At 40.0% G+C, this 20428-nt stretch overlaps 1 protein-coding gene across 4 annotated transcripts in view; it reads left to right on the forward strand.

Moving 5' to 3' along the window:
* Positions 1-20428, forward strand: part of PTPRA (protein tyrosine phosphatase receptor type A) — a 140050-nt gene that overhangs the window by 71231 nt on the left and 48391 nt on the right. For 3 of the 4 annotated variants that reach the window (XM_056121203.1, XM_056121200.1, XM_056121202.1), the window contains 3 exons: positions 1780-1858; positions 2382-2720; positions 11658-11684. In XM_056121203.1, the coding sequence (XP_055977178.1) occupies positions 1786-1858; positions 2382-2720; positions 11658-11684 (439 nt within the window). In that variant the 5' untranslated portion in view covers positions 1780-1785. The remainder of the gene's footprint in view (positions 1-1779; positions 1859-2381; positions 2721-11657; positions 11685-20428) is intronic. The other variant, XM_056121201.1, reaches the window with a different exon arrangement.

A 20428-nucleotide genomic window follows, 5' to 3' on the forward strand; every position in this document is an offset into this window, starting at 1 on the left:
AAAATGTCTTGCGGGCGCATATGCTGCCTGAGCACATGTATTGCCCGCATCTCCCCTCTTGAGATGTGTACTTTCATGTTTTCATGTATAGTGTTGGAATGTGTGTAGGGGCTCTCTCCGCCCTTGGAGAAGCCCGGCCTCTCTTTTGAATAGGTTACTCTACTCTCTCTCTCTCTCTCTCTCTCTCTCACTTTCTCTCCCTCCTTCCCTTCAAATCCTCCAAATAAAAATGTGTAATTTAAAAATAATAATAATAATAATAATAATAAAGTGTCTTGCATAGGGATAAGAAATTTAGTAAAGGGTTTAAGATTTTTTTTTTTCATGTGGCCTACCTCATATGGTCCCCTGAGCACTGCCAGGAGTAGCCCTTGGAAACACCACTGAATGTGCATTCACTTCACCCCGTCGTGTCTTTTTTAGTAATTAATTGTTCATCTAGAATTTACTTTGATATCTGGAGTGAAATAATGTCATAATCCCCTCCTTCAGTATATTTTTCCTCAGATGATTCCCTGTTGATTCAACAAAAATAGATATTTAATATAAAATAATCAGTCTTTCCAAACCCTTGTGGAGAAAATTATGTGCATTCCCAGTGTTAAATTATGACAGGTAGAAAGAGTATAAAAGTGACCAGTTGGATTATGATCAGGTAGGAAGAGTGTTTAAGTGACCAGGTCTTGTATAGCTGGGAAGAGCACCTCCTGGGCTGATTTCTCTACTAAACATAGTTGCTGATACCAGAGGCAAACTTCAGGGATATGCATGAATAATCTGCATCTTCTCAGCTTGCCTCTGAATTTCTTTTGTTAGCTTTTGGGAGACATCTCTTGCTTCCTAGGTTGTTTCCTTCCTAGGCTGTCAAGATAGGGGGCTTATAAGTATATTGCTCACCACGCATGTGATTTAGTGATAAAGCTCTTGCTTGGCCTACATGAGGCTCTGGGTTCTATCTCTACTGTAAAAAGTAAAAACAAAGCCAAATCTGATTGTACAGAAGAGCCACTATTGCTGGTGAGAATGTGTCATGGCCCTCTAATACAGTTTGAGGTAGAAAAAAAGGTTGAGACCAGTTATATAGTGTCTGCTTTGAAGGATAGTATATTTGAAAGAAAGTCTGCCAACTGTCTTCATACTTGTCATCTGGGAGCCTAGAATGTAGCTCAGCTGTAGAATGCTTGCCTTGTGTGTGTGGTGAACTGGGTTCTGTCCCTGGCACCACAGAACAAAACAAAAACAAACATATTCCTCATTCTGAAGATTCTGAAGCTGTACTTAGCAATAATCTGAGGATCTTTTTAGAAAGAACTATTTAGCTCTTCTTAGAGATGCAGTCAGGCCTGATAGTTTCTAATGATCTTTGGGTCCTTCTAAAATGCAGCCAAGGTTGAAAATCACTGCTCTAAAATGTGTGTTCTTATAAATTTCATTACCGCATATATGTTCAATTTGGTAGTTGAATTCTTAAATCTAGTGTTAGACACCCAAAACATCATTGGTCCCACATACACATAGCAGTAGCTGGGAAACTTCTCCCCAAAATATTCTTTTAGTGGGGCAGAATAGTAGTATAGTGAGTAGGGCATTTATCTTATACTCTTCAATCCCTGGCACCCTGTATGGTCCCCCAAGCTCTGTAGGAATGATCCCTGAGCACAGAGCCAGAAATGAACCCTGAGCATAGCCAGGTGTGGCCCCCAAACAAACAGATTCCTGGGTGAGTAGCTTTGCCATATCGACGGGCTTTCACCTGACATTGATTCTCTTGTTTTCCAGATCAGCATGGATTCCTGGTTCATTCTTATTCTGCTTGGCAGTGGTCTAATACATGTCAGTGCCAACAATGCTACCACAGGTAAATTGTCATTTGAGAAGGGTTGCTGTTTGAAACAATTTTGCTTTCACATTTATGATTGATTTTTTTTAAGACCTAGGTAACATTAAGGAAATAAAAATAATAAAGTTTTAATTAAGCAATGGATGAGGTGACTCAGTGGTAAAACACAAAAGCATCTTTGAAAATCTTTGAGTCATATTGAATGCTTAGTATTGTTCTATTTATCACAGAGTATTGTAAGTAAATCAAAGAATCTTTTTTATGTGTTCCTAAAAAAGTAAAAAAAAAACCTACGTTGTTATTTAAGACTCATATATTAATTTTGAGGAATTAAGTTCAAAATTCGGTTTCTTTCACCCTTAAGACAGTAGTCTATTGGATCTGGTAACAAGGATCCAGAGTTAGATAGAAGTGTGTTTTGTTTGATCTCCAATGTTTGACAAAGCTTATTCAGACTTATTAAGGCTTAGTGTTTTATGCCTCAGAACTTTTGAGCTATTAGTGCCTCTTGTGATGTTTCCTTATTCTTTTGTGTTTGTAGTTTCACCTTCAGTAAACATTACAGGATCAATTAAAGCATCAACAATAGAATCCGCTAAAGAGACCAAAACTTCAAATCCTGCTCCTTCAGCAACTTCTCTTTCTGTGGCACCAACATCCAGCCCAAATGTAACTCTGGAGCCAACCTATGTAACCAGTGTCAATTCTTCAGACTCTGACAATGGGACCACAAGGACATCAAACCCCTATTCTGTAGTAACTACAGTTTCACCGAATGGAACATGGCTTCCAGATGCCCCATTCACCGATGCCAGTACAGAACTTTGGGAGGGGAATTCCAGCACTGCAGCAACCACTCCAGAAACTTTCTCTCCTTCAGGTACTAGAGATGGTTTTATTTATCCCACCTTTTGTTCTTTGAGTTTTATTCACCCTTTTATTATATTTGTATTTTCTAACCATAAATTTCTTGAAATTACTGCCCACACAAAGTAATGAAGCTTAGATATAGGGGAATTCTTAGAGTATCTGGTTAAAATAGAGTAAAAAAGAATGACTCTGGAGAATATCTTGCTTTGAATGGGATTCTTATTAGATTATGGAGCCTTAAATGTATAAGAGAAAATGCAAGAGAAAGAAGAGAGTCATTGATAATATATGATTGAAAGTGAAAAAATACAGAAACTGGGTAATAGGATTAAGCATTGAAGAAGAAGTGATCCCTGGAGAATATGGGAAGAATTGATTTCCATGACCCTTGTTAGTTCAACCGTGGGTGCATTTGATGGCCAAGAACTGTCCCCCCGCTGGCCGACACTGATAGCCAAACAAAGAAAAGGTGCCACAGGCTGCTTGGTAATCAGTGATTGTTAATTTTTTTTTTCAGTGTAGTTATGTAGAAGGGTGGTGGTACACATAGGTGTGGTTGAACATTATCATAACAGTAAACAGGAGATTAACTCAAGGACAGAATCTCATTTGAGGGTTCAGCACTCTAGATTACTAGGAGATTCACTCAAGGGCTGAATTCCATCTAAGGACATATTGCTTTCTCCTTTCCTTAGCTAGTAATCCATTTAAGCAATCATATTAAATTTACTTTATAATATCTCTAGCCATTTTTTATGGACACAACAAGAGATGTATTAAGCTTAAAGGTGGCTCTTACTGGGAACGTCTCACTATATATCTCAGACTACAGTCCTCAGGCCAGGTTAGTCTTTACTAGCCCCAGCCTGGTCCTTATTCAGCTATTTCTTTTTGGGTCATGACAGAGTTTAATCCATGACCGTGCTCTTAACTTATTATACTTTTATGGCATTTAGCTTATACCTTTTCCATGCCAGGGTAGCTTACTGCTTGCCCTGGGTTCGTCCAAGTCCCTTGAGGGTATTAGGAAGTAAGGGCAACTGAGGCTTAAGTCAAGTAAATTTGATGAATGCCCAGGAGTAAATAGTATTCAGAGTCAGTTAACTCCTATGTTACAAAAGCATAGCATCAACTGTCTTCCTGTGTCTATACAAAAAGAACATTGCTAAACCATGCAAAGGACATAATAAAGGAAAAAGAAAAGCAGTATAGGATTAGGTGTGCCTGATGGAATTGGGTATGTCTTAGGAGCACTGTGATGGATGCAACCCAATAAACCTAATCTCCCTGGGGGGGAAATAATGGCAAACCACTGTTATCCAACAGTCCCTAACAGTGAGGTAAGAAGTGTGAAGTCTGTCACCAGGGGTGGAATCAGTTAACTTATAGAGTCAGTTTGTCAGGATCTCAGCACAGGTCATTTTTCTCCTGGAATCAGTCCTGGTTACAGTAGAAATAACACCAGTTTAAAACTCCTTGCTTGGGTATGAATCCAGGTGAGAAGAGTGTGTTTCTGATCTCTTAAAGATTCTGGTTCCACAAGCACAAAAATTTGTAAGTCCACAACTGTACCTCATGGTGTTTCACTAATAAAAATTAAAAAAAAAAAAAGATTCTGGTTCCTGGCTTATAAAAGGACTGGTGGTAGATGGGAAATTCCTAAAATGGCTTCTGTGAAGAGGAAAGGAAATAATTATTCACTGACAGCTACTTTGTCACTACTTTTAAGCAAAAACTGTTGTTCTCACTTCTGAGGTTCATCTCCATATTGGATGGTAAGCCCCCTTCCTAGTAAAGTTACACTTGTCTCATTGGGAGAGGGGAGACATCAGAAAGTATTTGGTAGCTGGAGAGAGTACAGAGTCTCTTTCTTTGCCCTTGTTTGATCCCAGATGTTGCATATAATCCCCTGAGTACTACAGGGGATCCAGACCTCTCTCCTCTCCCCACCCTTCAATCTAGTTTGTGCTTAGTTGAATGTCATCTGCTTACTTACATAGATAACATCTTTTGTGGGGGTTGGTACTTTGGGCCATACCTGATGGTGCTCAGGGATCTCTACTGGCAGGACTTGGGAGAACATATAGGGTGCTGGCGATAAACCTGAGTCAGCCGGTTGCAAGGCAAATACCCTATCTACTTGTACTGTTGCTCTAGCCCATGACATATTTTAGCTAGGCCTTAGAACCCAGACCCCATAGAGCTAATGACATATTTTAGCTAGGCCTTAAACCCAGACACCACACCTACCTGTTTCAATTCCATATTTTTTACAGTAAAGGCAATACAACATGTGTATGACTTGCTGAGCAGGATTACCTGAGTTTGAATCTCAGCTCTGGCATACTCTAGCTGTGTGATGATAGGCAAGTGTAATCTCTCTGCGCCCTGTTGTCTTCATCTGTAAAGAATTAATAATATGGGGGTAGAGCGATAGTACAGCAGGTAAGGCGTTTACTTTGCACATGGCCACCCCAGGTTCCATCCCTGGCATCCCATATGGTCCCCTGAGCTCACCAGGAGTGATTCCTGAGTGCAGAGCCAGGAGTAACCTCTGAGCACCGCTGGGTGTACCCCCCTTCAAAAAAAAAGAATGAATAATATTGCTTAACTCTTAGAGAAACTATTAGGATTAAACAAGGTAATGTGTTCAAAACATTTACAGTGGTGCCTATGCATTTAACCACTATTTTCTAAGTGTTAGGCATCGTACCAAGAGTTTTATAGAATAATCCTAGTAAATAAGTTCTAGTTCATGCTTTTCAGGTAAAACAGAATGGGTCTGGGATAAGGGAGGTAGCTTAAAGGGCTAGTGCACATTCTTTGTAAGCAGGAGGCCTGGGTTCAATCTCTGGCACTACAGGATCTGAGCGCTGACAGGTGTAGCCACAAAACAAAAAGAATGAGTTTAGTTTTTTGGGTTGTTATTTTCTTAAATTTTTTTCTTATTAAAATTTGGATTTGGGGCCACATCTGGGATGCTCAGGAGCTGCTCCTGACTCTATGCTCAGGGGGTGACTCCTGGCAGAGTTTGATTATCATAATGTGGTGCTAGGGATTGAACCCAGTCAGCCTCATCCAAGTCAGTGCCCTGCCCCTATGCTATCTCTTACAGCCCCTTGTTTGTTTTCTTTCATGTAAGGGGGGGGGGAGAGTTGTTCCATTCATGTTCTTTGCAATCATTTAGTGAAACTTTTCTTTCAGTTAAATGTAATCGCACTGGAACATGATATGGGTGAACATCATATATTCATGACATCATATAATGAATGACCATTATATGACTGAAATCCAGTAACAAACAACTTTGTAAATGTGTATATCACTGTGATTCAATTTAAAAAATAAACGGTGAAAAAAATAGAAGAGCAAAAAGGAAAAGAAAAATAATTCCCCTGGATTTTGAAGATTTCTGTTGGTTCCCAAATGTCTAGATTACCTGAATTAGTTGGATTTTATAATCCATTTTGTATCTCTAAGTTTTGATGTGATCATATCTTTCAATCAGAATACTCAAGTCATTTCTTGTTGTGTTTCAAAGTTCTGATAGTATTTTCTAATGGATCTTCCTGTGACTATGTTTATAAATTCAGTTAACAGTTACTGAATACTTTATTATGTATGAGACATGAGATAAGCACTGTATACTGTTTACTTCACCCTGTAGAGAATGTATTATTATTCCCATTAAGAATGAAGGAAGCAAATACTCAAAGGCTTCAAATTGCTTTAATTTAAAAGTTTTACAGCAAGTCACTGGCAGAATTGGTATTTTAAGTCCCAGATCCACATTTTCAAGTTGAATGTGATGCTGTTCTCCTTGTGGTAGGGTAGGGTATAGCCTGTCTATATCCAGAATTCTCAGAGGAAGCTTCCTAACTTCAAGTTATTAAAAGTTCACTGAATCTTACACAAAATAAGCAAATACTAACCTTCTATCGCCAACTCTGTGCAGGTTCTGGCAACAAAATTTAAAAATTGGTTCTTGTCTAAATAAATAAATGTGTCAGATACTACTAAATTATACAAATTTTATGCTGTAAATTATAACCATGGCTTAGGTAGGAAAGACTAAATAAGTGAGAAAAAGATAGTAACTCAGGCCAGACTGACTTCACAACCTGTGTTCTTAACATCTGCTATGCTTTTATTTAAGAATTCATTGAAATGGGGCCAGAGCACATGCCTGGCATGCATTGGCTCTCAGATGCCCAGCACCACAGGAACCCCCAAATAGTGCCCATCCCATCCCCCATCCCCACGTGCTATCGAGTATGACCCTTGTGGTGCTATGAGATCACCATGGATAATTGTCTACTTTTAAAAATAGTTGCTTAGTAGACTGTAGAGACTAAATGTTTTACCTGAGATCTCAGGGCTATCAAGTAGCAGGTTAAACCTGATTTTCTCTTCTGTGGTTTTTATATAATCTGTCATAGGTCCAAATTTTGACTTGACTAAAAAAGCCAGTTATTATACAGTTAATTTATTTTATGTCTCAAGAAACAGACTACATTTTACTGGTAACCTTTTTTTTTTTTTTTTAGTTGAAGTAGTATTTCTAATTGAAGCAGTGTGTTTCGAAGATTGTATGTGTTAGGGGTGCAGTTTTACATCTCTTCAAGTGTATGTTACCACTCCATGCCTGGCATCAGAGTACCACTATCTCTTCACCCCGTTCAACCTTTCAACCACACATCCCACTTGCCATGATAGCTTTAGTTATGAAATCTTTAGTGACAAATTTTATTCAGTATAGCAAAGTACAAGAAAACCTTTGCTATTTTACTGCCCTCCTTTCCAGAATTGTTTAATCAACTTTTGGTTAAACCAGGTTCTTGGGGACTTTGTGGGGTTTTTGTTGTTGTATTTGGGCCACACCAGCTATGTTGAGAACTTTCTCCTGCGTCTCTATTCAGAGATCACTCCTAGCAGTGCTCAAGGGACATTATATGATCTTGAACATTGAACCAGGGCTGGCTGCATGTAAGGCAAGCACTTTAACCCGTCTCTCTGACCCTCGATACAGTTTTTTTTTTTAATTTATTTCATTTGTTTATTTTGGGTTTGGGGCCACAGTGGTACTCAGGACACTTACTCTCGGCTCTGTGCTCAAGGATCACTTCTGGTGGGGCTGGGGGACCATATGGGGTGCTGGGAATCAGAACCAGGTCAGTCACATGCAAGACAAATGTCCTACCCACTGTAAGATCACTCGGCCCCAATAGTTTTTCAAAATGTCAGACCTGTTACATAATGTTTTCTCTGCCCCTCTATGCACCCCCACCCCCAGCCAAAAAAAAAAAAGAACCAGGAGATCTCTCCTGAGCCCTTTATTATCTTACTCAAATCTAAGTAAGATAGGTAGAGCTGCTGCACAGGCCTGTCAGCCTAGAATTTCCCTTTTTACTATCTAGAGATCCCCTTTATTATTCCTGATTTCTGTATGATCTTCTTTCTTGGATTGCCCATCTTTTGATAGAATATATTCTCCAGGAGCTAAAGAGATGCAGATGATGTAAATTATATGTGTGCACCATACCTATCTAAAACTATCTTTTGGTCTGTGGTTAGAATTAAGGAAATACTATCACTTTCACACACACATGTACACACTCCACCTGGCTCTGATGCTTGCTCAGTTTCATTGTGGTGCTTGCCAGTGGTCACCATGCTACTCACACATCTGCGTGCCCAGAGGTCACCCTCCTAACCTTGGTGCTCACACAGGGGTCTCATCCTTTAGTTGCGGTGCTTGCACCAGGGAAGAAAAAAGAACCCCTGTTACCACTCTGGGCACATGAAGTGGCTCCAGAGATTGATCTCAGTGCCTTATGCTTGCAAGGCAGGCACTATGAGCCACTGTGTTATCTGTCCCCTGGGACCCCAGAATTACAAAAGCATTGTCCTCATTTACTCGTGATTACCATTTGGAGGCATTTACTGTTGTTCTAATTCTTAATTTTTGTGTGTGCTTTTGAGGATTATCTCTTTAGCATTGGGGTTCTCAAAACTCAGAAATGTGTCTTAAAGTTTGTGAACTCTCCTCTCCCCCCCACCCCAGTTGAGCACTTGATAGCTCTTTGGAACTGTGATCCTTCAGTTCTTGAAAATTTTTTATTTTTTGTGAGTCTTGTATTTCTTTGAAAATTTCTTCCCTGTTTCACTTTTTTCTCCTTCTATAATTCCTATTATTTTCACCGGGGAGGTGGAGGGAGGAAGGGGAGCTTACCTGGCAGTGCTTAGAACTTATCCTTGGTTTTGCACTCAGATCACTTCTGGCTGGAGCTTGGGGGACCATATGGGGTGCCAAAGATCAAACCCAGGTTAGCCCCATGCAAGTCAAATGCTTAAACTGCTGTACTATCAGATTCTCCAGTTTCTAGTTCTTAAATCTGTTGGGTTTTGGTTTGCATCTCTTTTCATTCTTTAGGGTTATTTTTTAAATAAGTTTTATGGGGGCTGGGGGGTGGAGGTAAGGGGAGAGCCGTACCCAGCAGTGCTCAGGGATCACTCCCGGTGGGGCTCAGGGATGCTGTGATGCCAGGGATTGAGCCCAGGTCAGCCACGTGCAAGGCAAGTACACACCTGCTCTATCTCCAGAACACTCTGCTCAGAGACCACTCCTGGTAATGTTTCCGGAGTCAGTGCAGTGCTGGGGGATCCACAAGACAAACTCCCTAATCCTTGTTTTATCTCTCCAGCTCACTCAGTGTAGCTTTAATTTCATTTTACTGACTGAAATTGAGAAACTTTTTATGTTTTGAAGTACTGTTTAAAGTTATATTTTGGTATCTGATAACGATAAATCATTCCTTATAATACCATTTTTCAGAATGTTTACTAGTAATTCATGATTTATTTCCTTGTGAACATTAAAATCAACTTATCTAATAGGAAAAAGTTTTATTCTGTGTTTTAAACTAAGGCTTACAATACAGTTTACAATAGTATTGCTGTTGCCTTGCATGCTCACAGTTCAGCTGCACCCCACCCGCCAAGAGAGAGTGTCAGTATCCCTCCACTACTGTTCAACTATTCCTTCTCTACTTGGCAGTGTCTTTTTTCTGTTCTCTTGGCAAAATCTTGAGGTATATTTTCATGGGGAATTGTCTTATCCCTTCCTTTGGTTCCTTTATGCTCCACTTACGAATGAGAGAACTCAATATTTGCCTATCTTCTCTCAGGAAAAATTTTTACAGATCATGTTAGATGTCAGATGTCATTTTGCGTCATTCTGTTTTTTACTTCTTGTCCGATAGCACAGCGGTAGGGCATTTGCCTTGCAAGCCGCTGACCCAGGCGACCAGGGTTCGATTCCTCTGCCCCTCTCAGAGAGCCCGGCAAGCTACCGGGAGTATCTCGCCCGCACAGTAAAGCCTGGCAAGCTATCCATGACATATTCAATATGCCAAACACAGTAACAACAAGTCTCTCAATGGAGATGTTACTGGGCCTGCTCGAGCAAATCGATGAATAATGGGAGGACAGTGCTACAGTAGTGTTGTAAATTTTCACCATTGGTGTTGCATGTTTTCAGCTTCATTTACATCTTCATACTTACTTTAATCTGAGGGAAAATCATTAATTTTCTACAGTTAGGAGTTTCTTAGCTTTTACTTCGTTTTCCTTTTTCTTGTTGAGGTTGACTAATCATATCTCTATTTAACTTACTGCCTGTCCTTCCAAATAACTACTACTCTGTAGTTACTCTGGCAGGGTTTCTTTCAGTTTTCATTTCAATTTCTCTTTCATTAATATTCTTTCTTTCCTTCCTTCTTTCCTTCCTTCCTTCCTTCCTTCCTTCCTTCCTTCCTTCCTTCCTTCCTTTTTTGGGTTACACTCAGCGATGCTCAGGGGTTACTCCTGGCTTTGCACTCAGGAGTTACTCCTGGCGGTGCTCAGGGGACCATATGGGATGCCGGGGATAGAACCCTAGTGGCTGCTTACAAGGTAATTGCCCTACCCACTGTACTATCACTTCGGCCCTTCATTATATTCTTTCTGCTCTTCTAACACTTCAGAGATATATTTCATGCATTTTCTATTTTCCTTTCCTCTTTTGGTCCTACCATTCTGACATTACCCTCGAGTACTTCGAAAAGAAATGCAACTTCATGTTGGATTTCAGTTCCAATTCTTGGAAGGAAGAAATAGGAAATGGGGACAAATTTCTTTTCTAAGTGCTGTGATCCAGAAGCTCCTTCTTCATTTCTGATCACAACCTATTAACAAGATTTCCTTGTATAACTACATCTGGCACAAAGTCTCAGAAATTCAGGTTCCACAAAGTCTCAGAAATTCAGGTTCCACTTGACAGTTTTTGTGCTCAACTGAAAAAAACTAGGTTCAGTATCAAAGACTGGAAGAGGAAGAGATTGATATTGGGGAGAAAGTCGGTTCATTCTACCATAAAGTGAGCTTGTTATGTTTCAGGTATTTTAAAATTTTAAAGTGTTTTCATTATTTTGCTGATTTCTACTTTTATTGTATCATGATAAAAGAATATTATGAAAAATTTATATGGACTTGTGGTATTTCACATGCCTTAAGATTTTCTCTGAGTCTGATACATTAAATTATTAAATTTTATAACCTTATTATTATTTAGGTCTCTATATAACTTAATTGTTCCCTATTACATTTTTTTGCCTCAAAAACATAGACATTTAATATCGTTGTGATTATTTTTCTCTTTGCATCCTTGTACTTTTTATGAGTCTTGCTGCTATGTTGTTTTGTATCAGGGAGAATGGCAAACCACTCAAGTTTGCTGTATACCTGGGTAACCCTGTTTCCCATTTATTAGAGGGTGCCTCATTCTAGTTACATGTATACAAAAGAAAATATTTGTATTCCTGGAATTTGTTTCATCTTTCCTTAGATTTAACAGTAATGTTTTTCTTTACTCTGAATGAATGTTTCTATTTTTTCGCTTACTACACAGGTAATTCTGACTCGAAGGACAGAAGAGGTGAGCCATTCACCTTGTCTGTTTTCCCTTGTCCAATAAATATTATTGATCCATGTCTCCTTTGCTCATGGTCTATTGTGGCATTGTGCATCTGTGACTTGTGTGTTAACTTCCCTTAAGTTATTTACAAACTATCCTAATAAAGGAGTAACAAAAGTATTCGGTATGTTTTAAAATGCAGGCTTTGGGTTCTAATAATTATGATGTGTTTTTACAAGTAATAAATTAATATTACCCTTAAGTGATAAAAAAAAAACCCTTGATATAAAAGTGGCACAGGGAGCAAGGAGGTAACTCCGTGGGAGAATAGTTGCCTTGCATTGGTGAGACCCTGGGTTTGATTCCTAGCCAAAAACAATAAAATCTAGAAGTGGTGGGGCCAGAGACATAGTACTGCAGGCAAGGTGCTTGCCTTGCATGCCACTGGCTAGGGTTTGATCCCTGAGACCCGATATGGCTCCCTGAGCCCTGCCAGGAGTGATCCCTGCTTAACCAGGAGTAAGCCCTGAGCACCTCCAGATAGGGCCTCAAAACAAAAAAAAACCTAAGTTTCACATTTTGCTAAGGAAAATTAAAGATCATGAGAGGAAAAGTGATCGTTCAGCATTCTAATAATCAGAAATGTTTGTTGCATTTGAATTTGAAAAATGTTAGTCTGTTTAACTGGTTTTTTCCATCATCTTTCATTTTATCAAATTTTTTTGAGATTTTTTTTCTCTGATTTTTATTAACCATGATGGTCTCTTTTTTTTGCATAATTAGATTATGAAGTATTTGAAAGCTTGAAGTCCTGCTAAATAATAGGAAGCATTTGAATTATGAAACTGAGTGCTGTGATCTTTCATAAATTGTCCACATGTATTTGGTGATGAGCAATAAAGGGTTAGCATACCACATTCAGATTTTCCTTGGTTGTCTAACTTTTTTAAGCTCAGGAACCAAATTCAGCTATTGTCATGTCCTGTCCAAATTCAGTTACTAGTTTCTCACTATCAAGTGTAGAGTTCAATGGGTCTGGAGAGATAGTACAGCAAATAAGGCATTTGCCTTGTATGAAGCAAATTTAGGTTCAGTCACCAGCATCCTATATGATCCTCTGAGCACTGCTGGATATATCTCTCTCCCCCCAGAAAGAAAGCTTAATAGATATATATTGTAGTAGAGAGATGTGTTTACTAAATAATATTAGCTACAGATAAATTAAGGATTAACGCTTTATCAATGGCATTTGTACAAAATACAATTATACAGCACTAGCTAGTGTTTTTTTGTTTTGTTTTGAGACCACGCCCAGAGGTGCTTAGGCCTCACTCCTGGCACTGCTCAGGAAACCATATGTAATGCTAGGGATTAAACTGGGATCAGCCACCCACCCGGCAAGCACCTTAATCCCAGTTCTGTCTCTCCAGTCCATAATGACTAACGTTTTGATAGTCAAAACATGAGAGAATAACAGAGGAAGGAGGCAGGCAACTTTGCATCCTTCTTTTGAAGTCAAGAAATTATTTCCTCAGGGGTTGCCTCGGTTGGGCTCAGCCATGCCAATGCTAGACATCAAACCTGGGTCTCTATATATAAAGCATGCTTTCGGCCTGTTGATCTCTCGCTCTTCTCTCTCTCTCTCTCTCTCTCCCTCCCCATCCCCTCCTCTCTCCTCTCTCCTCCAGTATTTGTCCTTTGTAATTAGCTTTGTCTTTAAAGCATTTATACGAACTCTTAGTTTGTGTAATAAGAAGTAATGCATTCAGTATTCTGTAGTTTCATCTACCAGATGTCTCAGGAAGTCATTGATCATGAATATACTCCCCAATTGTTAGGCTTTATTAGTTCTTCAATTCAGTTTTATTAGTTTTCTTCTAGGGAAAACAGACTCAGATTCACAGGCAACAAGCCTTGGGTTTTTTTTCCTTGCAGAATCTGAGGAGCAGTAAAGGCAGTAGTATTAAGTGGAGGGAGAAAATGAGATGCACTGTGGTCAGAGCAAAGGCAGCAGAGATCTCAGCCACTTGCACTGGGAGTTCTGCAGCTGAAGTGGGGAGTGGAGCCTTTCCCTTGGACCAGGCTGTTCTTCAGACCTAGGGGAGTTCCTAGGGAAGAACGTGGCTGAATGCCATGTGAGTTGCTCACTTTCCCCAGAAGCTGGAGGAAAGGAATCTTTGGTCCTGAAGCGAACTCTATAACATTCACTAATATTGCTATGGAATTTGAACAAGATGTTGATGCATTGATGCCATTCATATTTTCATTAAATGGATAATTTTCCATCTAAGATAATGCAGTTAAATATAGATTTTGACATGTGTTAAAACTAAAGAGGAAATGACATAGAAGGTATTTAAAGAAGCAGTTGTAGGTAAGCTTTTAAAAGCATAGGTTCTGAAACTAGACCACCAGAGTTCTGTGCCCTGGATCTTATATTTACTTAGCACTGTAGCACTGTTCTTCCATTGTTCATCGATTTGCTCGAGCGAGCCCAGTAACGTCTCCATCATCAAACTTGTTGTTCCTGTGTCTGGCATATCGAATATGTCATGGATAGCTTGCCAGGCTTTACCGTGCGGGCAAGATACTCTAGGTAGCTTGTCGGGCTCTCCAAGAGGGTCGGAGGAATTGAACTTGGGTAGGCCAGGTTGGCCGCATGCAAGGCAAACGCCCTTACTTCCTATGTATACAAAGCAAGGGTCCTTTCTGCTGTTCTACCTCTCTGGGCCCCAGAGTTACTGCTTTAAAAATAAAATCCTCACCATCTCACTTCCTTGCTTTCTTCACCAGGAGAGACAGTGACTCCTGAGCATCCATACCTATTCTGACTATTTCCGGCCACTCCCCATCTCATGTCTGTTCACTGAGCACAGCTCCTCCAACATGAAAAATCACTGTCTTCATGACTCCTTGCTTTTACACTAAATATGTGCTATTTCCCTTACTTCATTTAGCCATTTGCAATCTGGTAATAGTAACTTTAATAGTAACTGTGAGTGTGCTCTGCTTGGGACTTGCTCCTGACTCTGCACTCAGGAGTCATTCCTGACGAGGCTCAGGGGATCATACGGGGTGTCAGGGGTTGAAATAGTTGTGTGTCCTTGCCACTCTACTATGACTCCAGCCCCTGGGGTAAGTAGTAGCCTCCTTTTTTTTTTTTTTCTTTTGGTGGAGGGAATAGTTATTGAAGAGTTATATCTTTCTAGAACCAGAGAAGATAAACACTTGTTGTTGTTGTTTTGTTTTTTTTATCAAATCTGGGTCAGCAAGTACTCTACTCATTATACAATTGCTCTGACTCCAAGATAAACATTCTTATTGAACCCCTCAGCCTGCTTGAATTTTTTCAGTTCCCCTATTCCCCTATCTTTGTATACTTTGAGAAAATTGGAGTCTAGAATGGAATTGATATTCTTGTTCAAATGGGTTGTTTTGGATTATAATAATAAGTGATATTGTTGTGAATTCTGTTTATGATGACATTTTCTTACTGCCTATAATAGTATATTCTTTCACTATTTTTGTGTTGAAAGTGTGTGGCTGAAGGAAAAAAATACAAATGTTTGGGCCAGAGCAATAGCACAACGGGTAGGGCATTTGTCTTGCATGCAGCCAATCTGGGTTCGATCTCCAGCATCCCACATGGTCCCCTGCGCTCCGCCAGGAGTAATTCCTGAGAGCAGAGCCAAGAGTAAGTCTTGAACATTGCCAAAAAGAAAAAAGAAAAGAGAGACAAAGGAAGAAAAGGAAGGGAGGGAGGGAAAGAGAGAAAGCAGTGTGTGTGTGAAAGATTTTCAATGTGTGCAGGAGACCTAGGTTCAATCTCCACACTGCATTGTTCCCTAAGCACTGCCTTGAGCAACTGCTGGATGTGACCCAAAAGCCCTCCTGCCTTTATATACCACACAAAGTGCTGAAAGACCTCCTTGTACTTGGGGAGTGGAAAGGAGGCATAGAAATGAACCTTGAGCAGTTTAAATTATCTAAGGAAAATGAGAACTCAGTAATTAGTGTAAAAGCAAGGAGTCATGAAAACAGTGAGTTTTCATGTTGGAGGAGCTGTACTCAGTGATCAGACGTGAGATGGGGAGTGGCCGGAGATAGTCAGAATAGGTATGGATGCTCAGGAGTCACTGTCTCTCCTGGTGAGGAAAGCAAGGAAGTGAGATGGTAGGATTTTATTTTTAAAGCAGTAATTCTGGGGCCCGGAGAGATAGTATAGCAGATAGGACCCTTGCTTTGCATACAGCTGACTTGGGTTTGGTCCCCGACATCCCGTCTGATCCCTCAAGCCTGCCAGGAGTGATCCCTGAATGCAGAGCCAGGAGTAAGCCCTGAGCATGCCAGGTGTAACCCAAAAACCAAAAATGAACATTAAAAACACCTTAAGGAGGAGAGGTGAGTAATAGACATTAAGTTTTCTGAATTATAACGTGCTCAGAACAACAGTTTGCTCAGTCCATTGGGTCATTAGAAACAACATGCTAACTTTCGCTGTTCTTAGGGCCAGTGAGAAGTGCTTAAATCCGTATTGAACTCTGCCTTTGAGAAGGGATAAGTACTTTTAGAAGAAAGTATGAATGCAGTACTGATAACTGGACCTCTCTAATGTAGGCTAGAGGTATATGACTTCTACTTCACCATTATATTTGTACTTGACCAAATTGTTTTTATATCTTTATATCTGAGTACACAGGAGCCAGTTGAATATTATTATTCTTTGCTTGCAAAGGACAGTGTAGCAAGCAAACATTTTTCCAGAATACCATTTAGTAATTTTCGTTAGTAATTTTCAAGTGTTGTCTCTGAAACTGAGTTGAAGCGATAGAATTTTGATAAGATGAAGGATAGGGGTGGGGGAGTATAGACTAGATCAGTGTCGCTGACTTACTGTGCCAGGCTCCATCATACACTGTCACATTTCCAAAGCAGGACAGTGAGACATAATGAGACAGGTCTGTCTAGTTTGGGAGGAGCCCTAGGAAGATGACTTGAACTTGAGCTTCTTATCTCCAAGTCTGAGATTTGGCACAGAGAGCTATAAATTCTCTGCAATTTTTTGTTTTGTTTTGGGCCACACCCGGCAATGCGCAGGGCTTACTCCTGACTCTGAACTTTGGAATCACTCCCGGAGGGCCCCGGGGCCCATATGGGATCAAATCCGGGTTGACCACCTGCAAGGCAAGTGCCCTACCTACCATAGTATCTCTCAATTTTCTTACTATATCTGATTTTCATCCCCTTACCGAAACAAGGGTACATTTTCACTATCTTTATTCTTCGGCTGTAATCTAAATTAGTGGATGTAATTCAGCAATTCATGGGGCTGGAGTGATGGTATAGCAAGTAGGGTGTTTGCCTCGCATGCTGCCAACCCGGGTTCCGTCCCTGATGTTTCATATGGTCCCCTGAGCATCACCAGGAATAATTCTTGAGTGCGGAGCCAAAAGTAAGCCCTGAGCATTGCTGGGTATGGCCCAAAAACAAAAAAAGGTAATTGAGTGCTCAAGAGGTCAAACCTGACTTTCATAATAGAGGACTATCCTGGATTGAAGTCTTGAGAAGGTTAAAGTTGTTCTTTAATTTTGAAGAGTATTTAGAATAGTGTAACTTTGTGTTCTTGCTTTAGGTTTACCACTTAAACCTAATTACACTACCAAATTACCACTGTGTAATTCTGGCACTTAATCTCTGCTTGTTTCCTCATTCATAAAATAGGGTTATCAAATGTAGACCTCAAATACATTTGGGTATTAAGATAAATGAATGCTCTAATAGGCATAAGGTGCTTTTCTCTGTGCTTGCTGCCTATGTGCTCAAATGTCAACTGTAATAACTAATAATAAAAGTTAATGTCTAAGTTATCTGGTTCACTATTTTGTTTGAAGCTGTCCGCTCTGCTAGCAATTATATAAACAGTGCATTACTCACTCTGCCTTTGCAGTGCAAAAGCAGTCACAGTCAGTATGGAAATGAATAAATGGGCCTGTGTACCAATAAAATTTTACTTCCAAAAACAGGCTACACTTGGACTGTAGTTTCCCAGTTGTAGACCATGGTACCTTCCTGAGCTAAGAAGCTGGGTTGAGAAATGGCTCCGAGCTCTTTGCCTGCACTGCTGTGTGACCAAAAACGAGAAAAAAGACACTGGATTGAGGTTCTCTGCTAGCATGTAAGCTTCTAGATGCCAAGAGCAAATCTTTTACCATCACATTGGGTCTTTTACAAATCTTGCTTTTTTTTTTTTAACTGAGTTATAATTAACATACAGTGTTAGTTTTAAGGCACAGTACATAATAGTTTGATTATGACAATGATTTGATGGTTGCTTTTAATGAGAAATGTTCATTACAGTGTGTAATGTCCATCACTGTGTTTTTTTCTTGACAATGAAAAAAATTTTTAAATCTTCTCAGCAATTTTCAACTGTCTAGCAAAGCATTGTTAACTGTAGCTGCCATGTATTACATTCCCATGACTTATAACTAGAAGCTTACATCTCTTTTCTTTTGTTTTTGTTTTACAGTGCCTGGGAAAAATCTTTGTATCTGTTCCCCACTGTCATCTGTTTCACACACTCACCCCCCAGTATTCCTTATCCTCCCTTCCTGCTTTTCCTTCTTTTCCTTTCCTTTCTTTTGTTCTCAGACAAAACCCAGAGCCTCAAACACCTGAAACAGAAGTTCTGCCATCGAGCCCATCCCCAGTTCCTACTGCTGCTCTTTTAAATCTTCATTAACTCTGAGAGGCAAAACCTAATGATATATTTGTATTTTGTAAAGCATTCTAAAAGATTGTCACACTGCGGAGTAAGATAGTAGGGATTTGAACTCACATATTTATCTGGTCCCCAAACCCTGACACAGCTTTCTTTTAACCCCATAATAAAGTATTTGGTTAGATAAATAACTCTTTAAGTTCAAAATCCTTTCTAAACATTTGTTAGTGTGCCATCAACTTAGAGTAGTGTTGTTTCAAATGAGCAATCATATGTATCTGATTTTTGTTTCTCTTTAGGAAATCCTCTTTCTTCTGCTGGAACTGTTTAATTGGTTAATTTTAATCTAAGGTTTCAAAAGTTTTGAGCCTAGAGACATAGTACAGAGGGTAGGTGCTGATAGGGAGTTCATTCGCCTTGCATATAGCCAACCTGGGTTCAATCCCCAGCACCTCATGTGGTCCCCTGACCCCATCAGGGATTTTTATTAATGCAGTTCCTCTGCAAAAATTACTAAATTTTATATATTTGGGGGAAGTTATTTTTTTTGGTTTAGGGGCAACCCAGCAATGCTCAGGGGTTACTCCTGGCTCTACACTCAGGAATTATTCCTGGTGTTGCTTTTGGGACCATATGTGATGCTGGGGATTGAACCTGGATCAACCACATACAAGGCAAATGCCTTACCCGCTATACTCTACTGGCCCAAATTGCAATATATATGTATATTTTTTAAAGATTTATTCCATTTTGGCAAGTACTTTTTTCCCATTGCTAACCTTGGTATTTGTGAAAGTCCCCTTCAAAACTCTGGTTGAGCTGGAGCATTCTGGGAACTGGAATATGCTCATTGAGGTGTCCCTTCAGGAGGACAAAGAAGGGCATATAGTAAACCAACGATCCAGTCATAGGTTAGGAAGTTGGGACTCTTACCCTATAGACAAACCTACCATTTTTTCCTCTTTTCCCCTTCATCTCTGTGACTTCCTGGAATTGCGTCAGGCACCACTTTTTTTTTCTGCTTTGTCTTTGGGGCCCACCCAGGAAATCCTTTGTGAGTCTAGTATGCCTAGCATTCAGGAACAACATGTAGACGATCTGAATTTCACCTCAAAACAGACATTTATGAGGTGATTAGTGGTGTTTAAATAGTAGCTATGTGTTAGATGATATTAAGGAATTAGTGCTGCTTTTATTAATTGAATAACAGCATTGTGATTATGTTCTTAATTCTTAGCTCTCTGTGATCCATACTGAGTTGAAATGATTTATTTTAAGATTTTTTTTAAATAATCTAATGGGAGGGAGGTCCAGAGGAATATCTAATTTAGAACACCTGCCTTGCAAGTGTAATGTCACAAATTCAGTCCCTGGTGCTGCCCAGGAATCAGATGCAGTCGTGACAGCTCTACTCTCTGATCACCAGCACTGCAAGCAACTGCAGGCAGTCAGGGATATAGGAGCACTAAAACTGAAAAAGTCGGGGGCTAGAGCGTTGCACTTGCCTTGCACACTGCTAACCGAGTTGATCTCCACCACCCCCACATGGTCCTCTGAACCCCTCCAGAAGTGATTCCTGACCACGACCAGGTGTGGCCCAAAAAGCAAAACAAAAATGATAAAAAAAAAAAAAAATCCAGTGAGGAAGGTGTAGATTAGTGATTCTTTTTGTTTGTTGGAGGTTTTACAGGGTTGTGCTTGGGGGTACTTCCAGTTTGGTGTGCAGGAGTTGCTCACCTCTCCCCCAGTAACTGGGTTACCAAGAAGTACCAGACAGCAAATAAAGGATGCCAATAGTTCCTTGGTTCAGTATTTTTTTTTTTAGCTGTGCTCAGGGATCACTCTTGGTAGGCTTGGGGGACCATATGGGATGCTGGGGACAAAACCTGGGTCAGCAATATGCAAGGCAAATGCCTTACAATGCTGTATTGTCGCTTCAGCTCTCTAGACCCAGTAGTTCTTAACTCAAACTATTTCCTACCTTCTTTTCCTGAGGTATTTGTCAGTATACAGTGGGTAGGCCACTTGCCTTTTACACAACCCA

Source organism: Sorex fumeus, unplaced genomic scaffold (genome assembly GCF_029834395.1).
Source record: "Sorex fumeus unplaced genomic scaffold, SorFum_2.1 ptg000044l, whole genome shotgun sequence".
Lineage (NCBI taxonomy): Eukaryota > Metazoa > Chordata > Mammalia > Eulipotyphla > Soricidae > Sorex > Sorex fumeus.